This window comes from Trematomus bernacchii, unplaced genomic scaffold (assembly GCF_902827165.1).
Source record: "Trematomus bernacchii unplaced genomic scaffold, fTreBer1.1, whole genome shotgun sequence".
In the NCBI taxonomy this organism is placed as follows: Eukaryota; Metazoa; Chordata; class Actinopteri; order Perciformes; family Nototheniidae; genus Trematomus; species Trematomus bernacchii.
Window position 1 is genome coordinate 3,649,892 of NW_022987973.1, and position 22,657 is coordinate 3,672,548.

Below are 22,657 nucleotides of genomic sequence, written 5' to 3' on the forward strand. Positions count from 1 at the left end.
GAGTGATTCTGTGGTTTACCGAGGCACAGAGGCACGCAGTTTCCATGGCAGCATGCCGCGTCTGGACCACCCGCTCTCCGCTCATGGCAGCGTGCATCAGATAGACGGCCACTCGAAGCACGGCAGCCAGCGAGACGTCTCTGAGGCCGCAGCGACCCTCATCACACACGGGACAACAGGAAGTGACAGCCAGGCTGCTCCGAACGACGCCACCAGCGCCTGAGAGGATTATTGAGGAGGCTGTGGACGCCTTTGAAGATTTACCCCCCGCTGAGACACACCCGTCTGTGTTAAGTGTTTCCTCTCTGAAGGTGGAGAGGGTTCCAGTGATATTTTGGGTGTTCCTCGCTGATCAGCAGTGTGGCCACAGCAGTTCAGTCAGTACTCGACTGATCATGAGTCAGTTTCACTGTAAAGCTGAAGTTTGTTTACATAATTATTTAAATTGACAGCGGATGACTCCTGAATGCCTAACTCAGACTAACAACAATACGTCCATCTCTCCAGACGTCCGCTGACATGCTGACTTTATTCAGGGATCATTTGGTTGCCCAGGTAAACCAGAGCTGGCACTAGATAGGAAACAATGGAAGAGAGAAAGATGGATGACCAGCCTTTTGAAGTCGTCACCATCTTGCTGGACCTATGTGAATAGCTTTTGTAACAATCTTAAATGGTTTGCCTATTTTTGACTTATTTGGGTCTCAGTCTTGACCAAGACTCAATTATTCCCGATCCTTGTTTGCTCTGGAGCGCTTAGTGAACGATGTTTCTCAGTGTGTGGCTTCAGAGTCCTATAAATGTGGGCTTAATGTGAAATCGTGGACCTTTCTGTGGTTTAGTGAATATTTTTATACTGTGAATTGTCTGTCTGCTGCTGAAAGCTTCGTTTAGTGAATTTGTATGTTTGTGTGTGAGAGTGAGTGAGTGAGAAAAAGTGGTCTTGATGTTTTAAACTTAAATCCTCCCTACAATGGTAACAATAAAAGCACAAGGGAGGGGGCTGAAAACCGTGCTATCCAGAATGTAAAAAGGTTGTTTCAGAGTCAGAAAGATGGAGATATAACACAGACATGGTCGGGTGAAATGAGCTGGAATTATATTTGGTCCAGCTCATGTGTACTTTTCTACAGACAGTTAAAAAAGGCAGCTTAAAAAAATTAATAATCAGTCGATTAAGCGATTGGTCAGTTTTCAGTAAGCTCATTTATGTCATAGAATCCAAACCCTAGACAGATTCAGAGTACTGATGAAAGTAAACCAATATGTAGAGTAATGGGACTCAAATTCAAGAACACATCCATCTCACCATTCAAGCCTCATTGCTGCAGAAACTGGAGAGAAAAGAGAAGGAAAACTGAACAAAACTAACAGTGCTTTGATTCTTAATTCTGTCACACTTATGGCTGAAAGGTTGTTCACTGGTGCTCTGCAAAGTGATTCTTCTGATATCATTTCACTACTTGATATACAGCTTAACTCTGTACTGTGCTCTTGGCTTCTGTTTGTTTGTTTTGCTGTTCAGACATAGAACTCAAAACTCAAAGAGGTGCAGACATGTTTCAAAAAAGAAATGTTCTTTAATTTCGGGTTGCAACATTTTCTCTGACATTATTTTACGTTTAAGTAAATGTAACAGGAAGTGTACTGACTATTGTAAGTATTTTTCTACGGTTTGTGTTCCCCATCCCTCATCCCTAAAGACCCAATTAACCTACCTCACCTGTATCCCCTGCCTTCTCTGTACACACACACACACACACACACACACACACACACACACACACACACACACACACACACACACACACACACACACACACACACACACACACACACACACACACACATTTCTGTAAAGGAAATAGTCAAAATGTCAACACAAAAAACCAGTTCAGAATAAATCGTTTTGCATATTTCTGAACAACCTTAACTTCAGTAAAATGTCATTTTACAATTGACTCGTGGGTTCTGCCTTCTCACACACACACATTCTCTACACACACATTCTCTACACACATCCTTCAGTAGGATACCCGTCTGTCCTCCCCACAGTTGGCGTTGTGTTTCTCCAGTCTACCTCCTCCGTTCAAACAGGCTTGGATCATTTTCCGGACCTTTACTGCTGCCTCTCTCCTCCCGTCTGTAAATGTCGACATCTTTATATGTTCTAATGACCAACCTCCTGCCTGTCTCTGTTGTACATAGACTCTCCGTCATCTGATGACTAACCTGCCTCACATCTGCCTTCTGCCTCTCCTCTTGTAAATGTGCCCACGCTCATCTTTATTTGGACCTACAGCAACAGTCTGTCCTGTTGCGATTTGTGACTGCTTAACACCATTTACTTTAACCTCTGAATTGGACGTTAGAACAAGTGAATCTGTGTAAAACACTTCATCTTAATTCAGCTAATAATTCATAATAACCTCCCGTAATGAGACATAAGGAGGAAGAGCTTTCCTTGCTTCTTGTTATGCTTTGATACAGCTTCAGAGTGAACAGCAGTCTCTTGAAAAAATGACTTGTTATCAAAGACGGTTGAAAGAAATATAATAATATTGTGAATTCTGAAACTTGAGTTGTATTTGCCTTTTAATTTATTTGCAGTTTGGACTGTACTGACCTATTTGAAATGCAGTCTAATAAACTTTTTATAGACTTAAATGCTTTTGTTATTATTTTAACACTGAACTCACTTGTCGATTGATTCCTGCCGACTAATCTTGAATGCCTTCACTTTAATAGAGACTGCTGCTCCTTCAGTAAAAAATCAAATGTGACCCATCTTACACACATAATATAACATGCTTGGTAACACTGTTGCAGGTGTATCATTACATTTAACTTACTTTAAGTGCATGCCTTTTGTAACCATAGTTCTTAAGCTGGTTTTACTAATAGCATAATGTTGTGGTTTTAGATTGAGCTCTTTAAAGCGACCCTACACACATTTGAAAACTACAGTGTTGTAAAATAAAGAAAGTCCAGATGCATTCACCTTCTTAACACTTTGTTAAAATCTGTAAACGGTTCATCAGTCAAGACCAGATACCCGAGCGTTCTCGTTTCCGGCGGACGATGGCGGCTACATCCTGTTTGAGAGTAGAGACGCTCTGCTCCAGCTGCTCGGAGAAATCCCGCAGCAGACGACTCTGCTCGTCCACAAACAGCCTGAAGCCCAGCAGGTCGGAGTCCTCCTGGAGACCAGCAACACACAACCTCAGGAACACACAACCTCAGGAACACACAACCACAGGAACACACAGGAACACACCACCTCAGGAACACACCACCTCAGGAACACACAACATCAGGAACACACAGGAACACACCACCTCAGGAACACACCACCTCAGGAACACACAACATCAGGAACACACAGGAACACACCACCTCAGGAACACACAACCTCAGGAACAAGGTTGATATGAAACCATACCCAGATACCGTATACTCTAGTCTAGGGCTTAACATGAGCAACTAGTATTAGTTACTTTTACAGATAGCTAACTTAAAATAGATTTATAAAAACAAGAGTTGTCTCAGTGCAGACCTGATTGTAAATACCATGATTAAAACATGCCTTTCCTGCCTGGTAACAGAGGTTTATTGTACTACTGGTTTTTCTGCAAAAAAAAAACTTTAAATAATAAAATGTTATCAATTAACTCAGGACATTTGTCTTTTTTTTCTTGGACTGTTTTATCACATTCCAAACATACCATGATCAAGGTATTATCACCAGTGTAATCTTACTAAAACTTTTCCTATGCCAGTTAATTTGTGTGCCCGATTGTGTATTGTTCTCTATAGATTGGTATTAAACAAAGGTTTAAGCTTTATTGTAGTAAAGCTCACGAATGCTGAGGCAGCAGACAGTTGGATACGTACACTGGGCCTGTGTCTGCGCAGCCGCTGCAGCTGACCCCTGACTGAGGTCATGCTGTGGTAGAAAACCTTGAGAGAGCGAGCAAACTCTGCATCACAGCTGGGACGCACCGAGCGCCCCCGCACCCCCTCTCCACCTGACACAGGGAGAGGAAGCTGTCTTAGAGTCTGATTTCTACATGTTATAAACAGGAATCTTTTGCCATGTAACAACTGTAAACCAGTTTTTTTAATAACACTAAAACAGACGTTAGACATTTAAATTAGGCTGGTTGTGATGTGTGTGTGTCAGTTACCATTCCTGGCAGCGTTGAGTTGTTCTCTCAGAATATGATTTTCTTTTCTCAGTGACGAGTTAACACTCTTCAGTTCCTCCATATCCTGCTGAAGAGCTCTCACTGAACAGCTGATCTCTGCAGAGGCTACAGGCTGCCACACACACACACACACACACACACACACACACACACACACACACACACACACACACACACACACACACACACACACACACACACACACACACACACACACACACACACACACACACACACACAGATTATGTGAGCACAGTGATTTGAATGTGTGCTTCATCACCTCATGCCTATGCTCTATGCTAATATGTTTAGGTCCCATCCTATGATCAATTATTTGACAATTCTGCTGTCAACAACTTATCTTACAGTTAGGTACATGTATAATAGATAAGGCTGCACATATATCTCCTACAACGTGTTGTTTCTTTGTAAGATTGACAGACTCAACATCAAACTCACTGCAGGGTTAGCTGGGCCTGCCTCCTCGATGATGAAGATGCCCTCTGCAGTCATCCTCACTCCCTCCAGAGATGATACCAGGTCAGTACAACCCTCTGCAACAGAAAACCAGTGTATTCATCTGCAGTGCCTCCAGTATTAATGTATTGCTCACTAACATAGTAATCATTAAACGTGGTGTGAAATGAACATCGTTGATATCTGATATTTATTTTGGGCTGCTGCTGTGAAATTAGATAGTAAAGCAAAACTTTCATAACTTCATATTGCTGTAAAATATATTTGTTTTTACTGAAATGCGTGAGCTGAACTCATCACACAGCATCTTCCACAATCCTCCATGTTTCTCTTCATCCTCACCTTGAAGGCCCCAGAGCTCCAGCACCACTGCGCTGCTCTGCAGGTGGTCTAAGAGACGCTGGGAGGTGTGGAGCGAGGCGAAGTGAACTCTGTGGTCCAACAGAGGGTTGACGTTGTGCCACACGGCCGGAGAGTAGAGAGGATGGCTGCAGTCAAACAACCTGAAACTGAGAGAGCGGAGAAAGAAGGACGACAAATATCTCACTTCTGGATGTGTGTCATGCCTGTACTTTAACATCTCTACATGTAGCACATATCTCTCACCCAATCTGGACCCCTCTGTCCCGGGCCTCTCGGATCCAGCGGATGCCACAACACTGCTCCAGAACCAGCTGGAAGTCCAGACGTCGACCCAGTAACTCAGACGGGTCGATCAGGATGTCGTCCTCACCCTGAGCGCTGGAAGGCGAGAACATTTATTTAACACTAAATCTATTAGTGTTTAAGGTAAGTCACAATATGTGTGTGTGTGTGTGTGTGTGTGTGTGTGTGTGTGTGTGTGTGTGTGTGTGTGTGTGTGTGTGTGTGTGTGTGTGTGTGTGTGTGTGTGTGTGTGTCATACAGTCCTGTGGAAGTGCAGGGGACCAGCTGAGCTTGCAGTATAGCCTCCTCCGTGCCCTCTGACCCCAGCACCTGCAGACAGAGATTATCAACTAAATATCACTCTGTGCCAACCTACAGTAATCAAGCAGGCCAAAAGTAAACAATAAAACTAATTTGCAATACATTAGATTACAATAATTAACAATATGTTAAAATAAGTAACTAAAATTATTTAGCACAATAGAATGACTAGTAAAACCAATGATTAAGACTTAAAGACTAAGTGAGAACATGGCGAGGCCCCTTTAGATGAAGACACCCACCTCCAGCTGCTCCTCCAGAGGGATGCGGAAGGCCAGGGACTGAAGCCAGAGGTGAGCGGAGCCCAGGAGCAGCGGCTCCACAGGGTCCCAGAAAGGGTCTTCATCTCTGGGTAACGCAGCTGTAGACAGACCCTCTGCTATCTGACAGCAAGAACATAATCAGGAACAAAAAACAAACAAGTCAATGTTCTGAAATGTAAAACTATTAATGGTAGAGTAACTAAGGTTGACTGTGCACACATTAAACGACTTACATCATATTTTCTAAGCACACATTCTATCAATCTGCAGCACGTTTACCATCAAAGCACTGAAAGATAACTTGTTTGCAATTTAAGTTATGAGTCTCCTCTCATGGCCCTTTCACAAATGTTGAAGTGTTCTCTCTTTAAAGCACTAACATAAATACATAACACACATCCCATATACAGTTATTTGGTTAAAGTCTTTTTTTGTGCACTTTTCAGTAAGTTGGGTTTTTTACATTTTCTTAAATAAGTTTGTTTTGCATGTAGTCTGTGAGCAAAATCAACTTGTAAATGGTCTCTCATTACATTTTGAAAGACACAAGCACAGAATTACATTGTCTCTGCTCTTCTCAGCCTGATGCAGCTGGTAGGCGTCTTCCATCAGGAATTTACGGTTCACAAACTTGGTCTTGGACCACATCCATACCTGGGAGAGTGTGTAATAGCAATTAAAAAAAAAATGAAACACCTGAACTCAAACATAAATCGAAAGTGGAATTATTAAAAATCTTATGAGTTAGTGTATGTGACAGAAGAGCGATATAATAACCTGTTTTCTTCCCACAGCGGTGACTCTGATAACAATCTCCTTCTTCAGATCGTGGCCTTTTGAATCTGACAGCGCCAGATTCTTGATCTCCAACTTAAACTCAACATCCTAAAAAACATGAGACAATAAGATGTAGGGGTTTATTTGTTGTTAATTGACAACGACCACATGACACAAACTAAATGATATATGTGTAATTTAAGTTACAAACACATGAAGTTGAGAAGAATGCTTGTGAGTTTTACGACATCTGACAAAAGTAATATACTGTGATGATTCTGTGCTGGAATTCTTTTTAATCTTTTTGACTATTATTGATTTATTTAAATGTATTAATTCATGTTTTCATTAAAAACATTTCCTTAAAAATACTTTTAAATCAATGTACTTTTAACTTATTTTACATAGCCAAATGTAAAATGTGGAGGCAAGGTTCAGTTAAGTACGTACAATTAGTTGAATGTATTTAATCATTAAACTGCATCAGGAAAGCCACTCTTCCTTAACAACACATGCTGCTGTTTGTGTGTTACCTTGTTCAGTTCCTGGCTCATCTGGTTGGCCTCGGCCACCATGGGCATCAGTTTGATGAAGTCGTAGAAGACGGCCAGCAGGCTGGGGTCCGTCTGACTGGAGCCAGCGCTGGACTCACCTAACACAGAAATACACAGAAATTATATCTGATCATATTTAGACCAAAGTTAAACCTCTTAACTTCCCGCTGTAGACGCTGCTCACCCAGGTGGATTCCCTCAGCCGCAGCCAGCTCGGACTGGAAGTAGTCGTAGTCATAGCGACTCCAGTCGTCCCCGCCTCTCTCCGAGGGAAAACCAATGAACAGGTAGGTGCAGTTAGAGCCGAGGATCAGACGGTCCTAGAGGAGACAGAAAGGAGGAGAATGTTTTGTGTATGTATGTCACACGGTCGCATCATAAAGTGTGTGTGTGTGTGTGTGTGTGTGTGTGTGTGTGTGTGTGTGTGTGTGTGTGTGTGTGTGTGTGTGTGTGTGTGTGTGTGTGTGTGTGTGTGTGTTGACACCCACCAGGTGCTGCAGCTCAGTTGTCTGGGAGACAGAGTTGCCGTTGACAATGACCTTTGACCCTGCCACCGGGGTCAGTGTTACCCGGCGCTGCTCATTCCTGAACACAGAATGACGCTCCTGGATCCTGCCACAGAAAAACACACATACATGAGCAGACACACATATGCGTGTATAAACTCATGCATAAAAAGACCAAAAAAGGTCATCTTAAAAATGGCTGTGCTTCCAGACAAGCCAACACTTAAAATATCATTTTATTCAAATGCTTATTTTTAAAAGGGTCACAGGTCCTGCAGCTTATCTAGCATGTACTGGGTGGGTTTTCTGTCTATTCATATCTTACACATTTTTAAGGAGAAACACGCAAAAAAAATAATAGAAGAGTTTTCAAATCCCATATGAATGGGAATATGGCTTGGTCTCATTGTTGGGAAGTAGATTTGCTTTATTGCTGAAAGGATTAATCCATTCATTGGTTAATTGATTGATAATTAATTGTCCAAACTTTGAATTTCGTGTAGTCTGAATACAAACACCTTTACTTGGACTGGGTTTGTGGTGTTTTGTTGCTCCCCGATGTAAACTCACCCTAAGCCCTTGATGGAGATGTGTCTCGGGGTGGAGTCACACAGGCCGATGTCCCATTCACCTGAAACACAAAACAGTATGAATGAGAGGAAATGAACATGCTAAAGCCGTCATGTTTACATTCAACTCTCGAGCCTGCTTACTTCTGTAGTATTGTTCATTCCCAAAACCTCACTCTCTAAATGTGTACAGGACTAGAGAGAGAGATATTCATCACAACATAAAGACATGAAGACATAGACAGTTACCCTCCTGAATGAAAAGCTTCACCACCCCCGACAGCTGAGTGTCCTCGTTGATGTTCAGGATGTAGGGATGCATCTGCATCATCCTGCGCTCCTGACAGTGAAGGAGAGGGACAGACAGACACGTTAAAAAAATATTTACTGAGTACATGTACAAAAATATATTTTACCCTTCAGCAAGTGCATTTATGTTCTATGATTACATGGTTTCTAAAGCGTATCTGAAACTCTGTTGTTCTCTGATTGTGTATTTGGATATTGTGTGTGTACCTGTGTGATGTTAGCATACTGTTGCTCCCAGTCCTTCAGCGCCTCCTGCAGATGTTGTTCCCACAGAGTCTGAATGGCTCTGATCTGGAGCTCATTGTGGGTCAGCAGCTGGCGAAGCTCCTCTGAACACATAGGAACTAAATTAATATGTTAACAATTAAATGAAATTTCACAACTTAAATACAATGAATATGTTTGTGTCCTCACTGGTCTCGTCGTTGGCCCTGCGGCCCTCCTGGCCCAGCCGGCTCAGTCTCTGCAGCAGCCGGGCGTTCTCGGCCTTCAGCTCTTTCACCAGACGCTCAGTCGGGCTCTCGTTCACCACGGCTCGGTTCTGGATACGCTTTGCTCTAAACAGGAGAAGGAGGTGGGGACACAAAAAGGACAGGGGTTAGGTAGCGAACCCTTATATTATGGTTGCACCTGTTGAATTTGTGATGGTTTACTCTGGTTCTTGTACCTCTCAGCGTAGCGCAGGGTTGAGAGCGACTCCTCATAGCAGATATCAGCAGGGCTCAGCGTGGCAATCTTGAGAAATGATAGATATCCATAATTAGATTCTAAATAAGCATCATCAGTGCACGTGGGTCTGAATACTTACAAATTGAGTCACTAACTGAATACAAATTGCATGCCATTTTGTGTTAGTTAATTAGGATTACAAAACAATGTAATCTGATCTGAATACTGTTGGAATTCTCAAAAAGCCAACATTGAAAATATTGCATTTTATACTATAAAAAGAGATGTAGCCACAAAAATGCATCTTTGTGTGTTGGCACTATTATCTGTGTCTGCTACCATGACAGTACGACTGTTGCCTCCCAGGGCGGACTGCAGCAGTTTGGTGAGGACTGAGTCTCTGTACGGTATGTGGACCACCTTCTTCCCCACCGCCACGTCAGCGAGGGAGCTGGAGGAGAAGAGGAGGTGAGAGATGAAGTAAGAAAAGTGCTGAATGGAAATTAAACACCAGGCCAACCTGATAACGTTTCCCAGGGTGGTGAGGCTCAGGTTGATGGCTGTGCCCTCCTTCAGTCGGTCCGCCTCCGACCCCGACGACCTCTGGCGCTCACTGCCAGCCAGGTCCACCAGGTTGATGTTCGACTGCTTTGTGATGCTCTCTTTGGAAAAGATCTGACAGGAAGTGATGTCAAATACATGTTTTAATATACCTGAGGATTATGTTGTGACACATATAATGAATAGATTCAAGCAAATGGGCAGGTAAGTAACATACTGTGTAACTGACTAATAGCTTTAGTAAATACAAACTTCTTAGATACTGGGACAGACCAATATCAATCTTATTGTGTGTAATGTTTTTAGGAAAAACAGATCCACTTACCTGTTTGAGCTGCAGGATAATGAGCATGTGTGAGCGACTGCTATTGGCGTTCATGTGAGTGGCCGCCGTGGTCCGGGTCCTGGTCCCCTGCTCCATCAGCTGCTCCACCTGCAATAAAAGATGAATACATATTAACCCAAATACAAAATACTAACCAAGCACACACTAGGACTTCCAAAATATCGTTAAATAGTCCTTACAGCTTTCACATGATAATCAGGGTTCCTACACTTTTTTCAAAGTAAAATCCAAACACTTTTTAGCATGTTCAAGGTTCATTTATCTTCCAGCCCTTTACCTACCTTTAAATTATATATACTATACATACAGTTTATGTATTATACTCATAATTTCACTTCTTTGTTACATTAAATCATTAACCACAACATAATACTAAACAAGTGACAATTACAATTTCAATCACTATTCAAACCTTGAAAACACCACAATAAAACTCTAGTTTTTTTAATCATTTCCAGCATCCCTACGTACCCTTGATAGATTTTGACCAGGACACAAAACTGACAGGACACTCTGGACTCAGCTCATTGAGTAAACTTTAAAACATGGACAGTGTATCTTTTCAGCTCCCCTTCCCTGTCTCACAGAGTTTGTTACTGAATGTAGAGGTGTGTAATCTTCCTCCCTCTACCTGCGGTGCGCTGTCACAGGGGACGGTCCGGAGACCCTCCACATAGAAACCTCTCTGCTGCTCCTCTCTGACTCTGAGCCCCCCCGGAGTACGAGACCCCCGGGACAGCAGGTCAACCACCTGGACAGAATGGTCGAATCAGAGATTAATGAAGGAGAGGACGCTGGTCATCTACCAACACATTGACCTTTGAATGAATGTTATATCCAAAGAAAGTTGAGTTGAAACACGACAGCGAATCAGAAGAAGAGAAAATGACAGTGGCTAATTTCCCTTCTGTTACCTGCTCATTATAGATCTCCAACATGCTGAAAAAGACCTGTATAGACATAAAAAATACACTTTGAGAATTAACCATACATGACACTGCGCTGGGAAACAGCAGAGTCGGGAAGTAGTGGAGTACAAATACTTCGTTACTGTACTTAAGTACATTTTTCTGGTATCAGAAAACTACTTTTCACTACTTATTTTTCTGACAACTTCTTACATTTTGAACACAAATACCTGAACTTTCTGCTTCTTACATTTTCAAAACAGGTTTGTTACTTTAGTTTTAATCTGCGTTTGGTGGCGTGATCATTATTATTTAGAGTCATTGCGTGCCTATTGATTTGAACACGATCCGTGTATCCATCATTTCCTGGTCTTCTCTAAAGAAGAGGGACCAATGAAAACGCTATCATTTTGCCGTTGTTCAGCATCGAAACATTCATTAGCTAACAATGACATTATTGTTATATAGAGGGAGGTCAGTTACTCTTTAAAACTGTTAATAGTTATGGGTACTTTTTACTTAAGTACATTTCAAAGCCAATACTTCTTTACTTTTACTTGAGTAAAGAAGTTTAGTCAGTACTTCTACTTTTACCCTAGTATTTTTAAACACAAGTATCTGTACTTCTTCTTGAGTAAAGGATGTGTGTACTTTTGCCATCTCTGGGAAACAGACATAAACTCTTTACCTGGCACTGTCTGGTGTCCTGGTTCTCTCTGATGGCCTGAAACAGCCGGTCACAGAGTTTAGGAACCAGGCCTTTGTTGGGCCCGTAGCCCACCATGGAGTAACTCTTCCCTGAGCCGGTCTGCCCGTAGGCCAACAGAGTGGCATTGTAACCCTGCAGACAGCATTTAACAACATCAGAACAGGACTAAAAAGGACAGTCAGTAAAACCTGGGTATTTGTTTTAGCCAACTGGCACAGAACTGCTTTGTTGCAAAAAAACTATCCATGTGAACAAAACTCCTGTTATAATGTAATGATTATTACCTGCAGTGCATTCTCCAGTATGCCCTCTCCCAGGTCCTGGAACACACTGTCCTGTGGATGGATGATATTTGAACAGCTTGTAACTCAGAATTGGATACAAATTCTCTCAAAAGAGCAGCGTCGTTCTTGTCCAGTTTAGTTCTACAATGCTGCTTTGATTTGGAGTCACAAGACATGGGCGCTATTGAAAAATATAAGACTTTTCAATTAAGAAACTGCTTAATTTTCATTAAAATATTCCTATAAAATAGAAAGTGGACGAACATTTTTAAACAAGATATGTCCTATTTGTCATGTGCAGTAAAAGATCCAGGGTGATTTGTGAATCAATGGGTCAAATGGCATGGAAGCTAATGAAAGGAATGACATTTTTCAATAAAATCTAAATAAAAGAGGTGTGTCCTACTCATCCGGTGTAGTAATGAAATGCAGCATTGCTTGGGAAATATTGGGACACATAGAAGCTATTACATTTGTATAAGACTGCTTGTATCAAATAGAAGCTGGATTAAAATCCCCCAAAAGATGTGGGTCTTATATAATATAGTAATAATATCTGCTATGGATTGGGAATCACTGGGTCACATGATATGGAAGCTTTAAAAAATAATGATCTTACATTACAGTATTTTTGTAAAATCTATTAGCTAGTTGTCTGCATTCTGCTTGTTGTACAATGTTTACTTCCAGCTCTCTGCCTGTTCTACCAGGAGCCGCTGACCTGGTCGGAGTATCGCCCCCCCGGCTCCTCGGGGACGTAGAGGCCCCCGCGGTCCCGTGTGAAGCCGCTGTGGGACCAGTAGGCGTAGTCGAAACAGAACGAGCGGCGGCTCTGGGACTCACGAGGGTCCTGGATGGTGATGGAGCTCGTCACCATGGAGACAATACATCGGCTCCCTGCGTCCCTCTCTCTCTGGGGGGGGGGGGAGGAAGCAGGGTGAGAGAAGGACAAAACCAGACTGTGGGGGGGTTTAGGTAAGATTTAAAGGGAAATAGGAAGAAGTGAGAGTCCTAAGACCAATGTCCAAATCCTCTTTATAATGAAACGTAAGTAGGCTACTTAAAGGGTACATATGTTGCTCATTTCCAGGTTCATTCTTGATATTTCAGGTGTTTACCAGAACATGTTTGAATGCTTTAATGCTAAAAAAAAATAGTTTCCCTCTCCTGCCTCTTTAAATATACTCTTTTTTAGCACTTTTGATAGAAATGCGTTTTATAGGCAACAGCTTTGGTTTATTTTGTCTAACACATCAACTGCAAGTGGGACTTCTTCCTATACACATTGCACTGTATTTCATTTAATTGTATTTTTGTTATTTGACATGGGCTTTGCTTTCAGACAGGCCTACAAAATAACATCTGCTTCAGTGTTGCTATCTTTTTTATAGAAAAGTAATACATCTGTATGATGTCAAATCAACCTGTTTGCCGTTACACAGTTGTGAATACTAACTTTAATGTACATGATATGAACAATAATACAACTATTGATTATAAGAACAAGCTTATGTGTCAATGCATTGTCTTTATTTTGATCTGGTAGGTTCCATCAGTGTGTAGGCCTACTGTATAACAGTCCAATAACATTAATACATTACATTACATTACATTACATTACAGATTTTTTTAAGCGACTCACACTAAGTGCAATAAACCCTGAAGACACAAACTCTGAACATCAATAAACCTGCAGCTGCATTTTCTTCGAATAAACTAAACCATTGTGAATGGTGGTGCATAAGCATTTTTTTAGTAGCATCAACGTTTAAGGAACTCCTTAGTCACTTTATTTTAGTTTGTTTTAGGTTTAATGCTCAAGGTGCAGTAGAAACAGGGGGGTTTTCAATCTGCGACGGAAGAGGTATTGAGTTTCATCCTGATATCATTGTGGAGCCACGATAGCAAACAGGCACGTTCTTGAAGGGTACCTGATGCTAATATCAGTTAATGTGACATGCAAAACATACACATTAGAATATCGTCAGGCAAATAAATAACGGAGAAATTGCATAAAAATTCAAAAAGTGAAACTGTACATATTCTACACACTGACCTTGTTGAAGGGCCGGACTCTGACGGCCACTTTGACACAGTCCTTGCTGTGCATGTCTGCAGCTTTAGCCCTCATGGTGCAGCAGCAGTGATCGGCCCCTCACACTGGGACTGTATCCAGTTACATGTCAACATGGACACAATCAGGTCAGTGTGACAGGGACAGAGGCGTCCATAGTCTGTTTAGCTAATGCATTAAAGGAGAGGTGTCATGGCCATTTCCACTGATCATAATTCCATTGTTGAGGTATACTAAAATAGATTTATACTGTGCATTTTTCCAAACTCACATTGGTTTCTCATACAGCATCTCTGTAAACTACGTGTATTCACTGACTTTTACTCTCTGCCTTTAACGGCTCGTTGTAGCTCCAAAAGCTCCAGCCCCCACCCTCCCTGTGAGCAGTGTGCTCTGATTGGTCGGGACGTTGTGAATCGCGCTGAGCTCCGTGGAGGTGTTGTTTCCTTGTTTAGGATACATAGCGAAACACAGCCAAACTCATCCTGAGCACACACAAACTCACAGCCGAATTAAAAACAATAAGTGTGGCTTGATATTGAGTAAGAAAATGGTTGATAAACGCTGTGAGAATGGGTCTGCAGAGAGAATTTCGCCGCGATCCCAACTGTCTGTTATCAGCCTGCAGCCAGGGAAAATCAGCAGAGCTGCCTGTGTGTGAGGAAGTCCGTGGATTGGTCAATTTGGACCAATCAGCGGGGGCTTAACGTAACGGCTCCGCCGACGTAACGTAACGGCTCCACGGATTGGTCCATTTCGTTCCGGGTACAGGATTACATCATCCCGTACCCGGAAGAATCAAATGGACAATGACGTATCTCCAACGAGGCGTTTTGGGGAGGTATTTTCTGTGTTAGAGTTTTACTCGCTACAGGGTGTACTTTGAGGGTTTTGACTCTGCACACCGTTTACATGCATAAAAACCTTCATAACACACAAGGGGAACCATCAAGAAGAAAACATTGAAAGTTTACGTCTATATGTAAGACTAATGATGCCTAAATCTGTAGTCAGAATCAGAAACAGGTTTATTACCAGGTAGGTTTACACGTACGAGGAATTTGACTAGGTGTCGTGGTGCATAAAAAGAAGAATTAAAAACACAGGTAGAGAACAAGAAAAATATATAAAATAATTAAAAATATAGTAAAAAATAACAGTATTTACAGTGCAATAGAAGGAATAAAATATGGAATAAAAATCTGCAGTAATACAAAATATTGTTGTACATTGTGATCTTTATATGACTTTCCCTCAAAATGTTTTATTTTTCTTATATATAAAAAACACTGGACACTAAACAAACAGACAGTATTTAGCAGATACTGCTACAGGCTTAAAATTAACTAGTTAACTTGATTGACTATAACACATAAGGATAACCAACATTTAAAATGAAGCAATCTATGCTTTTAGTTTGCTATATTATTTCTCCCTGGCGTTTTATTATTGAAGTGTTGCCGTGGAGATGGGGCCGGTTTCACTTTCCCCTCCTCTACATCCATAAATTATAAAAGAGACTCAGAGCTCTGGGAAATAGTGTAATTCCTCCAGGGTGGTTTCACATGTTACAGCTACATTAATGTCAACATTTTATGACTCTCTGAAATTACTTTTCACCCCAGCAGCTACATTTCTGACATTAAATATAACCTAAGCTGGCATTTGAAGGGTTGATTGAGTTTGATGGACATCCGATATTATCTGAGGCACAGGATAAGGTCACAGCTATTGTGGAGGACAATAAGACCCTGGTAGCTCCTTCCAGGCGTTCACTGCACACCACAGACTGACAGGAAAACACACGCTCGTAAAGACAATAAATTGAATTGAGACAGGATTTGAAGTATTCAAGCGTAGCCATATTTATCAAAGAGCAGTCGTCAAAAATAAGACATTCTACATACATTCATCAGAAAATAGCCTATTTCTCAGATGTTGGTTGCCATAAATTTAGTTTAATAAGTCTATTAACATGTCGCAAAACATCTATTATACATTTTTAAAACCCTAAACAGCTGTGGAAGTCTTTTTGTTGATTTCACACTTTACATCATCCCTATTACACACAGAAACACTCCAATCTGATGGCATTAGTCTTTCACAGGTAATCCCTCAAACTGACACACATTTTAAGACTATGGCATAGGCAGGCTGATTAGATGATCAAATGCATTCATGACACTTAAAACCTCAAAATGAAAATAATTTTTTACGATTTATTTATGAACTTTATTTGGAACATAGCAAAAGACTATATACACATTTATCAGTAGAAATCATTTGTCTCCACTGGGTTGGTTGCTTTACTTCTTAAATAGAAAAAGGTAGTAGGCCTCAAGATCTAAAAAGTAAACGATGAGAAAAAAAGAAAAAAAAAAAGAAACCAAAAAGTTAAAAGAGTGTGAATAAAACCAATTTCTCAGGGCAAGGCTCACTTCAGTCCCTCCGGTTTTATTACTGGCCGCTTCTAAAAGCCCACCTTGATTTATTTCCCATGTGTCGTTCTGTGTCCAGAGATTTAGGCGGATTACGAGGAGCGTCTTAAAAATGTCCCACAGATGCAATATCAAGTGAAATCCAGTCCACATGAACGGGATATGTAAACTCCAAAAATATATGCCTCTCTCACACTGCTGTCCAGTGTGTTTTCTCCCAAAAATATATTTTCATGCCTAAATTGCTTTTTTTTTGTATTCACTTGTCCTACAGGGAAGTAAATATACAAAGACAACCACAGCACTCTGAGGCATTCGAGGAAATAGAACCATAATGAGTTTAGGCATACACTTGTATTCGACAGCTCGACCGAGTTGGTTCAGATCTTCTTGCGGCTGTCTGAGGTTCCCCGGTTAAAACCACCACCGACCTCCTTAAAGTTTCTTCCTCCGCGTTACAGGTTTTGAGAAAACGGTTGCCATTATTCGTTTGCGTCGAAGGTTCCTGCCGGGGGCTGGGGGTTCTTCCTCCTTCGTCCTCTTCTGTGCTCGGGGTGGATCAGCGGGGCTGGGCAGAGGAGAGAGCAGCTCCACCTCTGCTATGGGAGGAAGCTCCAACACGGCTTTGGATCTGAAGACGAAGAGACAAATACTGTGACTAGCATTCGTCAAACGTTTGTACGCAAGACATTTGTATCCTATGTCTAAGGGTTCAAAAAGGTATTTTTCGACATGACAAGAGGGTCTTACTTGGCTGTTATTTTGCCTAATTTTCTGGTTTTAGAAACACTTGCTGCTTTTTCCATTCCCACAAGGTCTTCTTCTGAAGCAATTTCATCCTGCAAACAAAAAAGTGGACAATAAAATAGCTTTTTAAAGACATTTTGTTCAATGTACAACAGAATGACTTCTGATTTTCCAAATTAAAATACAACCCTTGACATATGGCTACCATCATTATTATTATTATTCCAAAATCATATGAAAATGGGCGGTATAAAATCATATAATATATAATTAAACTGCAGATATATTGAATTAATCCAAGTATAATGTGCAAGTATTGTCGCCATATCGGCAATATTCACATGAAAGTGTACTAAAGTTGAACTTCAAGGATGCTAATTTGCTTCACTGCCAAAGTAAGTAATACAGTGAAAGTAAACAGGACAAACATTTTTATTTTGTGCATGTGTGACAGAGCAATCACTTTTCAGAATAAAACACAAATCCAGGCAAATGTTTAGACCTTATTAGCAGAAGTATTTACCTGAGGAGCTTCTTTGACAACTTTCCTCCTGCTGCGAGTGACACGGGCCGCAGACTCTTCACTGGGGCTGGGAGACTGTCCTCTCTTAGCTAATCCAGAGAGAGAGAGAGAGAGAGAGAGAGCGAGAGAGAGAGCGAGAGAGCGAGCGAGCGAGCGAGCGAGCGAGCGAGAGAGAGAGAGAGAGAGAGAGAGATAACAAAGGGTTAAAACCATCATGGATGAACAGATGGACACATACAGGTAAATGTATAAACAGCTCACCTCTTGTTCTTCTCCGTGAGGGGGAGTAGATGTAGGAATTTTCGCCTGGATTAGACTCTTCCTCTTCGGGTAGCAGGTGAACCTCCTCCACTGAAGACTTGGTACTCCTCTTGCTGGTTCTTACCATCTTTGTGACGACTGTAATTGGATAGAAAATATTTGAAATTGTTGTGTCACTACCTCAAAGCTTGTTGTATATTATGATGGCTATCTTACAGACACTGAGATGCACTGTATCCTCACACATACCTTCCTGCTTCTCCTTCTCATCCTGCAGTCTCTTGATGAGGGCATCTGCCACAGGCGTCTCTGAATGCACCTCCAGAGGGGAGTCCAGTAAGGGATGGTCTTCCTCGGGGTAATCCCAGAGCTTGGTTCTTGTAAGTCGACGAGAGTTGGAGCGACTAGTTTTGCTGTTTACTTCAGGCTCCAGTTGATCTCCACTTTCTTTGATTTTGTCAGTAATCGTCTCTCTTATCGTCTTCCTTGAACTCTGAGGAATTGATACAGGAACCAGTTTCACCTGAGCGTGAAATGTGGATGGCTTGGGTTTATAAACATGCAACATGGAATAATGAACAAAAAAAAGGTGAATTGAAACTGAAATGTATATTATGAGGCAACACTTATTTTATGGAAAGATGCATCTTAAAGGTCCCCTATCATACTGTTTTTCATCAATATATTATAGTTCTCCGATATATACAAAACATGTCTCTGAAGTGTTTGGCTCCAAACACCAAACAGATCATTGCAGCATCCCATAATCCCCTCTGTTTCAGCCCTGTTTCAAAAGTGCTGATTCTCTGTCTGTTACTTTAGATGAAAATAAGGAGCCACTCCCCACGCCCCTCTGAGAGATGTTTGGTTAAAAAGAACTCAATGGTGCTCTAGGAGGAGATTCAGGTTATAAGGTGGGGGGGTTACCTTGGTTGGTTATTGGCTAATGGTTACACAAGCCAAAAAAATCGTTATGACCTCATAAAGTGGCCAAAATCTGATCAGCTCATTTTCAGACCGGTTTTTATATAAATGGATCAGGACAAAGAGAGAATCTTTTTTCCTGAAACTTTCAGAATCTCTTCACACAGAGTACATGTTGATGTAGAAAAGACATGAAAAAGTGGATTTTGCACTATAGGTGACCTTTAAGTGAATTTAAGGGAAAATTCAGCTGATGGTTCAACAAAGAAAAATCTTAACATCTATAAACATCATGGTGAAGATGAAACATTCAAAGCATTCAAACAGCTTTCAGCTTATTTTACATCAACAACTGGCATACACAAGAAAGAACCGGTTTGAATAACTTACTTGTGGATAAACGCTCAGGGTAATGCGGTTGGACTGTCGGGTCTCCCTGCCAAGACTGGAAGATCTTATTACATCTTCCTCCTCCTCCTCCTCCAGCAGTGCCGTTTGCGTTTCTGATGATGTCGTCTTGCTTTTCTTGGAGTTGCGTTTGGCCGGAGTTGCAAAGACCTCCACCGGTTCTTTCTGTTCTTCCAAGATCTCCAATGTTGCCGACTCCACCTCACTGCTACTCAATATCCTTCTGCTGGACCTCGTCGGAGTGTTTACCCGAGTGGTCCTGCGTTTGGCCGGTGTCGGAGTCTTGGAGCTTGTTCGCCGATAAACTTTAGTATCTGTGACGTCTTCTATTTCCTCCTCCTCCTCCTCCTCATCATCATCACCACTTTCGGTCTTTTTGCTGTTCCTTATTGAGGTGGCCTTCTGGGAAACCCGACGTCTGGCTGGTGAAGTCGTTGTGTTGTCAGTATCCATGGCGATCTCCTCTTTAACATCTTCTTTTGGAGGCTCTGGCTTAGCATTACGAGAACTTCTTCGAGGTGTAGTACATTTGACTTTGCTCTGGTTACTTTTTCTAAGTGTACGACTAGGAGACGCAGGAAACAGAGTGCTGGTTAGTTCCTCCTCTGCTTCCTCTTGGAGGGGAAAGGCAATCGTCCTCGCTCTTGTTGTCCTCCGTGTTGGCGTGGAAGGTGCCTTCTTTTTCCTCTGGGAAGATGGGGCCTCGAGCACCGGCTGTTCCTCTGGCTGGCTATTTGAGATCACAACTGGCTTCAAAGGTGTCTCTTCAACCTTTTTTCTTGGTCTTCCCTTTGCCTTCTTAGTTTCTTTCTCCGTCTTAAGTTCTTCCCCGTTATTCTCTTCTGTTGCTGCTAAGGCTTTGTGGACCTGTTGCTTCTCCTCCACAACAGTCGCCGACACTGCGCTGGACATTATCTCTGTATCCACATTAACAGGTCCACTCTCTTCAGGCTGTTCCTGGTCCTCAGCAGGTGCTGGTTCTTCCTTCTCCTCTCCCATCTCCTGATTAGCATCTTGCTCTGCCATTGAGTCTTTGTCATCCACAACTGGTGGGATGACTTGCAGTGCATTCGGTTCCGAGTCGGAAAGACTTTCAGGTTCCTGATCTTCTTCAGCAGGCATTTCTGCTGTGGGTTCTTCCACTGGACTTGGTTCAGACAATGAAATGACTTCAGGTTCTCGATCTTCTTCAGAAGGCATTTCTGCTGTAGGTTCTTCTACTGGACTTGGTTCAGAAAATGAAATGACTTCAGGTTCTTGATCTTCTTCAGCCAGTATTTCTGCTGAAGGCTCTTCCACTGGACTTGGTTCAGACAATGAAAGCACTTCAGGTTCTTGATCTTCTTCAGCCAGTATTTCTGCTGAAGGCTCTTCCACTGGACTTGGTTCAGACAATGAAAGCACTTCAGGTTCTTGATCTTCTTCAGCCAGTATTTCTGCTGAAGGCTCTTCCACTGGACTTGGTTCAGACAATGAAATTACTTCAGGTTCTTGATCTTCAGCAGGCATTTCTGCTGTAGGCTCTTCCACTGGACTTAGTTCAGACAATGAAAGCACTTCAGGTTCTTGATCTTCTTCAGCCAGTATTTCTGCTGTAGGCTCTTCCACTGGACTTGGTTCAGACAATGAAAGCACTTCAGGTTCTTGATCTTCTTCAGAAGGCATTTCTGCTGTAGGCTCTTCCACTGGACTTGGTTCAGACAATGAAATGACTTCAGGTTCTTGATCTTCTTCAGCCCGTATTCCTGCTGTAGGTTCCTCCACTGGACTTGGTTCAGAAAATGAAATGACTTCAGGTTCTTGATCTTCTTCAGCTGTAGGCTCCTCCACTGGAATTGGTCCAGAGTCGGAAAGACTTTCAGGTTCTTGATCTTCAGCCAGCATTTGTGCTGGAAGTTCTCCCACTGGACTTGGCCCAGAGACTGAGCATCCTTCCTGCTCCTGATCTTCAACTAGCATTTCTGCTGAAGGTTCTCCCACTGGATCTGGTTCCGACATTGAAAGGCCTGCAGTTTCATGATCTTCAACCAACATTACTACCTCTTCATCGCTCTGTACTTTAGCATCTTCTGTCTCAAGGTTTTCCGCAGTGTTTTCAGTTTGTAGGCCAGCAAGTTCTGACTCTGTCGTCTCATCTAGCTCAATTCCATCTAAAGTATCCATCTCTTTGCCCTGGTCCTCTTCAGAGATTTCTCCAGACCCGGGGGGATCCTGATCATCCGTGTCCAAAATAATGACCTCAGGTTTGTCAAGAGCCTCCACTGCTGGAGACAGGGAGGGAGGGTCAGAGCACTGCAGATCATTCTCCATCGGCAGCGTGTCTGCATCATCGTCCATATCCAGCATCAGAGAGAAGCTGCCATTAGCTTCGGTCCTCGGCTGATCTGGCACCAGGGTCTGCTGAAGCCCAGGAAGACACAGCTGAGAGCCATCGACCAGGCCTTGCCCCTCCACAAGCTCCAGTGGTACGAGGAGAGTGGTAGAGGGTTTGAGCTCCATGTATGATGTTCCTTGCTCTTCGTCCTCAACAGCATCTAATCCTTCATCCGCACCGAGTCTCACCATCACCACCTCACCCTCCATGTCCTCCTCTAACATCTGTAGTGGAATAAACAGACAGGAAGAGTTATTTCTTGATTTCTAACCTCTGCCAAAGAGGTAAAACAACAAAATAAACACTTTGGCCTTAGCGGCGGACTGCTATTTGCTTTAATAAATATCTTTTGTTAAACCGTTGACATGGTGCGTCTCCTCTTTGTTGTGGCCTTTTGAGCCAGGTCATAACAGGCATTTACTCAATTAGTCGTGATAAAATGATTAATTGATCACTGTGCCCAAATTAGCCAAATTAACTAAGTGCAAAACCCAAATGAAGTATGAGGTGTGGATGTCAGTGGTATCAGTAGTGTAAGTGCAGGGTGAGGATTGCATGGACATGTATGAGTGTGAGAGTGTTGAAGTGCACAAAGTAAAGCAACTAAAGTAACAACAGCATATACTCAACAAAACCGGAGGCCTGTAGGGAAAAGCAGAGAGAGCACAGAGAGGAGCAGAGAGGCTTTAAATAGCTGCAGGACACCAGACCCAGGTGCCCTGAGTTACTGCAATCAACACAGCCCAGACAGGACAGCCACACCCTCTCTAATGATGGACCCACAGGGGCATCACAATGCCTA

At 42.3% G+C, this 22,657-nt stretch overlaps 3 protein-coding genes across 6 annotated transcripts in view; 1 reads left to right on the forward strand and 2 right to left on the reverse strand.

The window, feature by feature from the left end:
* LOC117471535 (frizzled-3-like) overlaps positions 1-1,794 on the forward strand; it is a 28,388-nt gene extending 26,594 nt beyond the window's left edge. Inside the window, exon 11 of the mRNA XM_034116625.1 lies at positions 1-1,794. Within this exon, the coding sequence (XP_033972516.1) occupies positions 1-223 (223 nt within the window). The 3' untranslated portion in view covers positions 224-1,794.
* Positions 1,788-16,933, reverse strand: kif28 (kinesin family member 28). Its single transcript, XM_034116347.1, has 28 exons — positions 16,924-16,933; positions 14,163-14,260; positions 12,828-13,019; positions 12,107-12,157; positions 11,802-11,954; positions 11,120-11,155; positions 10,837-10,956; positions 10,185-10,292; positions 9,819-9,973; positions 9,638-9,749; positions 9,297-9,364; positions 9,044-9,186; positions 8,837-8,958; positions 8,570-8,660; positions 8,322-8,382; positions 7,734-7,857; positions 7,430-7,565; positions 7,225-7,343; positions 6,692-6,799; positions 6,476-6,568; positions 5,894-6,034; positions 5,590-5,660; positions 5,292-5,426; positions 5,028-5,194; positions 4,668-4,762; positions 4,188-4,320; positions 3,895-4,028; positions 1,788-3,200 (listed from the first exon to the last, which is right to left on the reverse strand). The coding sequence occupies exons 1-28, from the start codon at positions 16,931-16,933 to the stop codon at positions 3,042-3,044; spliced, it is 3,135 nt and encodes a 1,044-aa protein (XP_033972238.1). The 3' UTR covers positions 1,788-3,041.
* ahctf1 (AT hook containing transcription factor 1) overlaps positions 16,021-22,657 on the reverse strand; it is a 22,271-nt gene continuing 15,634 nt past the window's right edge. For 3 of the 4 annotated variants that reach the window (XM_034116266.1, XM_034116264.1, XM_034116265.1), the window contains exons 35-40: positions 19,464-22,079; positions 18,399-18,672; positions 18,150-18,287; positions 17,889-17,977; positions 17,369-17,457; positions 16,021-17,249 (exon numbers count right to left, since the gene is read on the reverse strand). In XM_034116266.1, coding sequence (XP_033972157.1) covers positions 17,054-17,249; positions 17,369-17,457; positions 17,889-17,977; positions 18,150-18,287; positions 18,399-18,672; positions 19,464-22,079 — 3,402 coding nt within the window. In that variant the 3' untranslated portion in view covers positions 16,021-17,053. The remainder of the gene's footprint in view (positions 17,250-17,368; positions 17,458-17,888; positions 17,978-18,149; positions 18,288-18,398; positions 18,673-19,463; positions 22,080-22,657) is intronic. The other variant, XM_034116267.1, reaches the window with a different exon arrangement.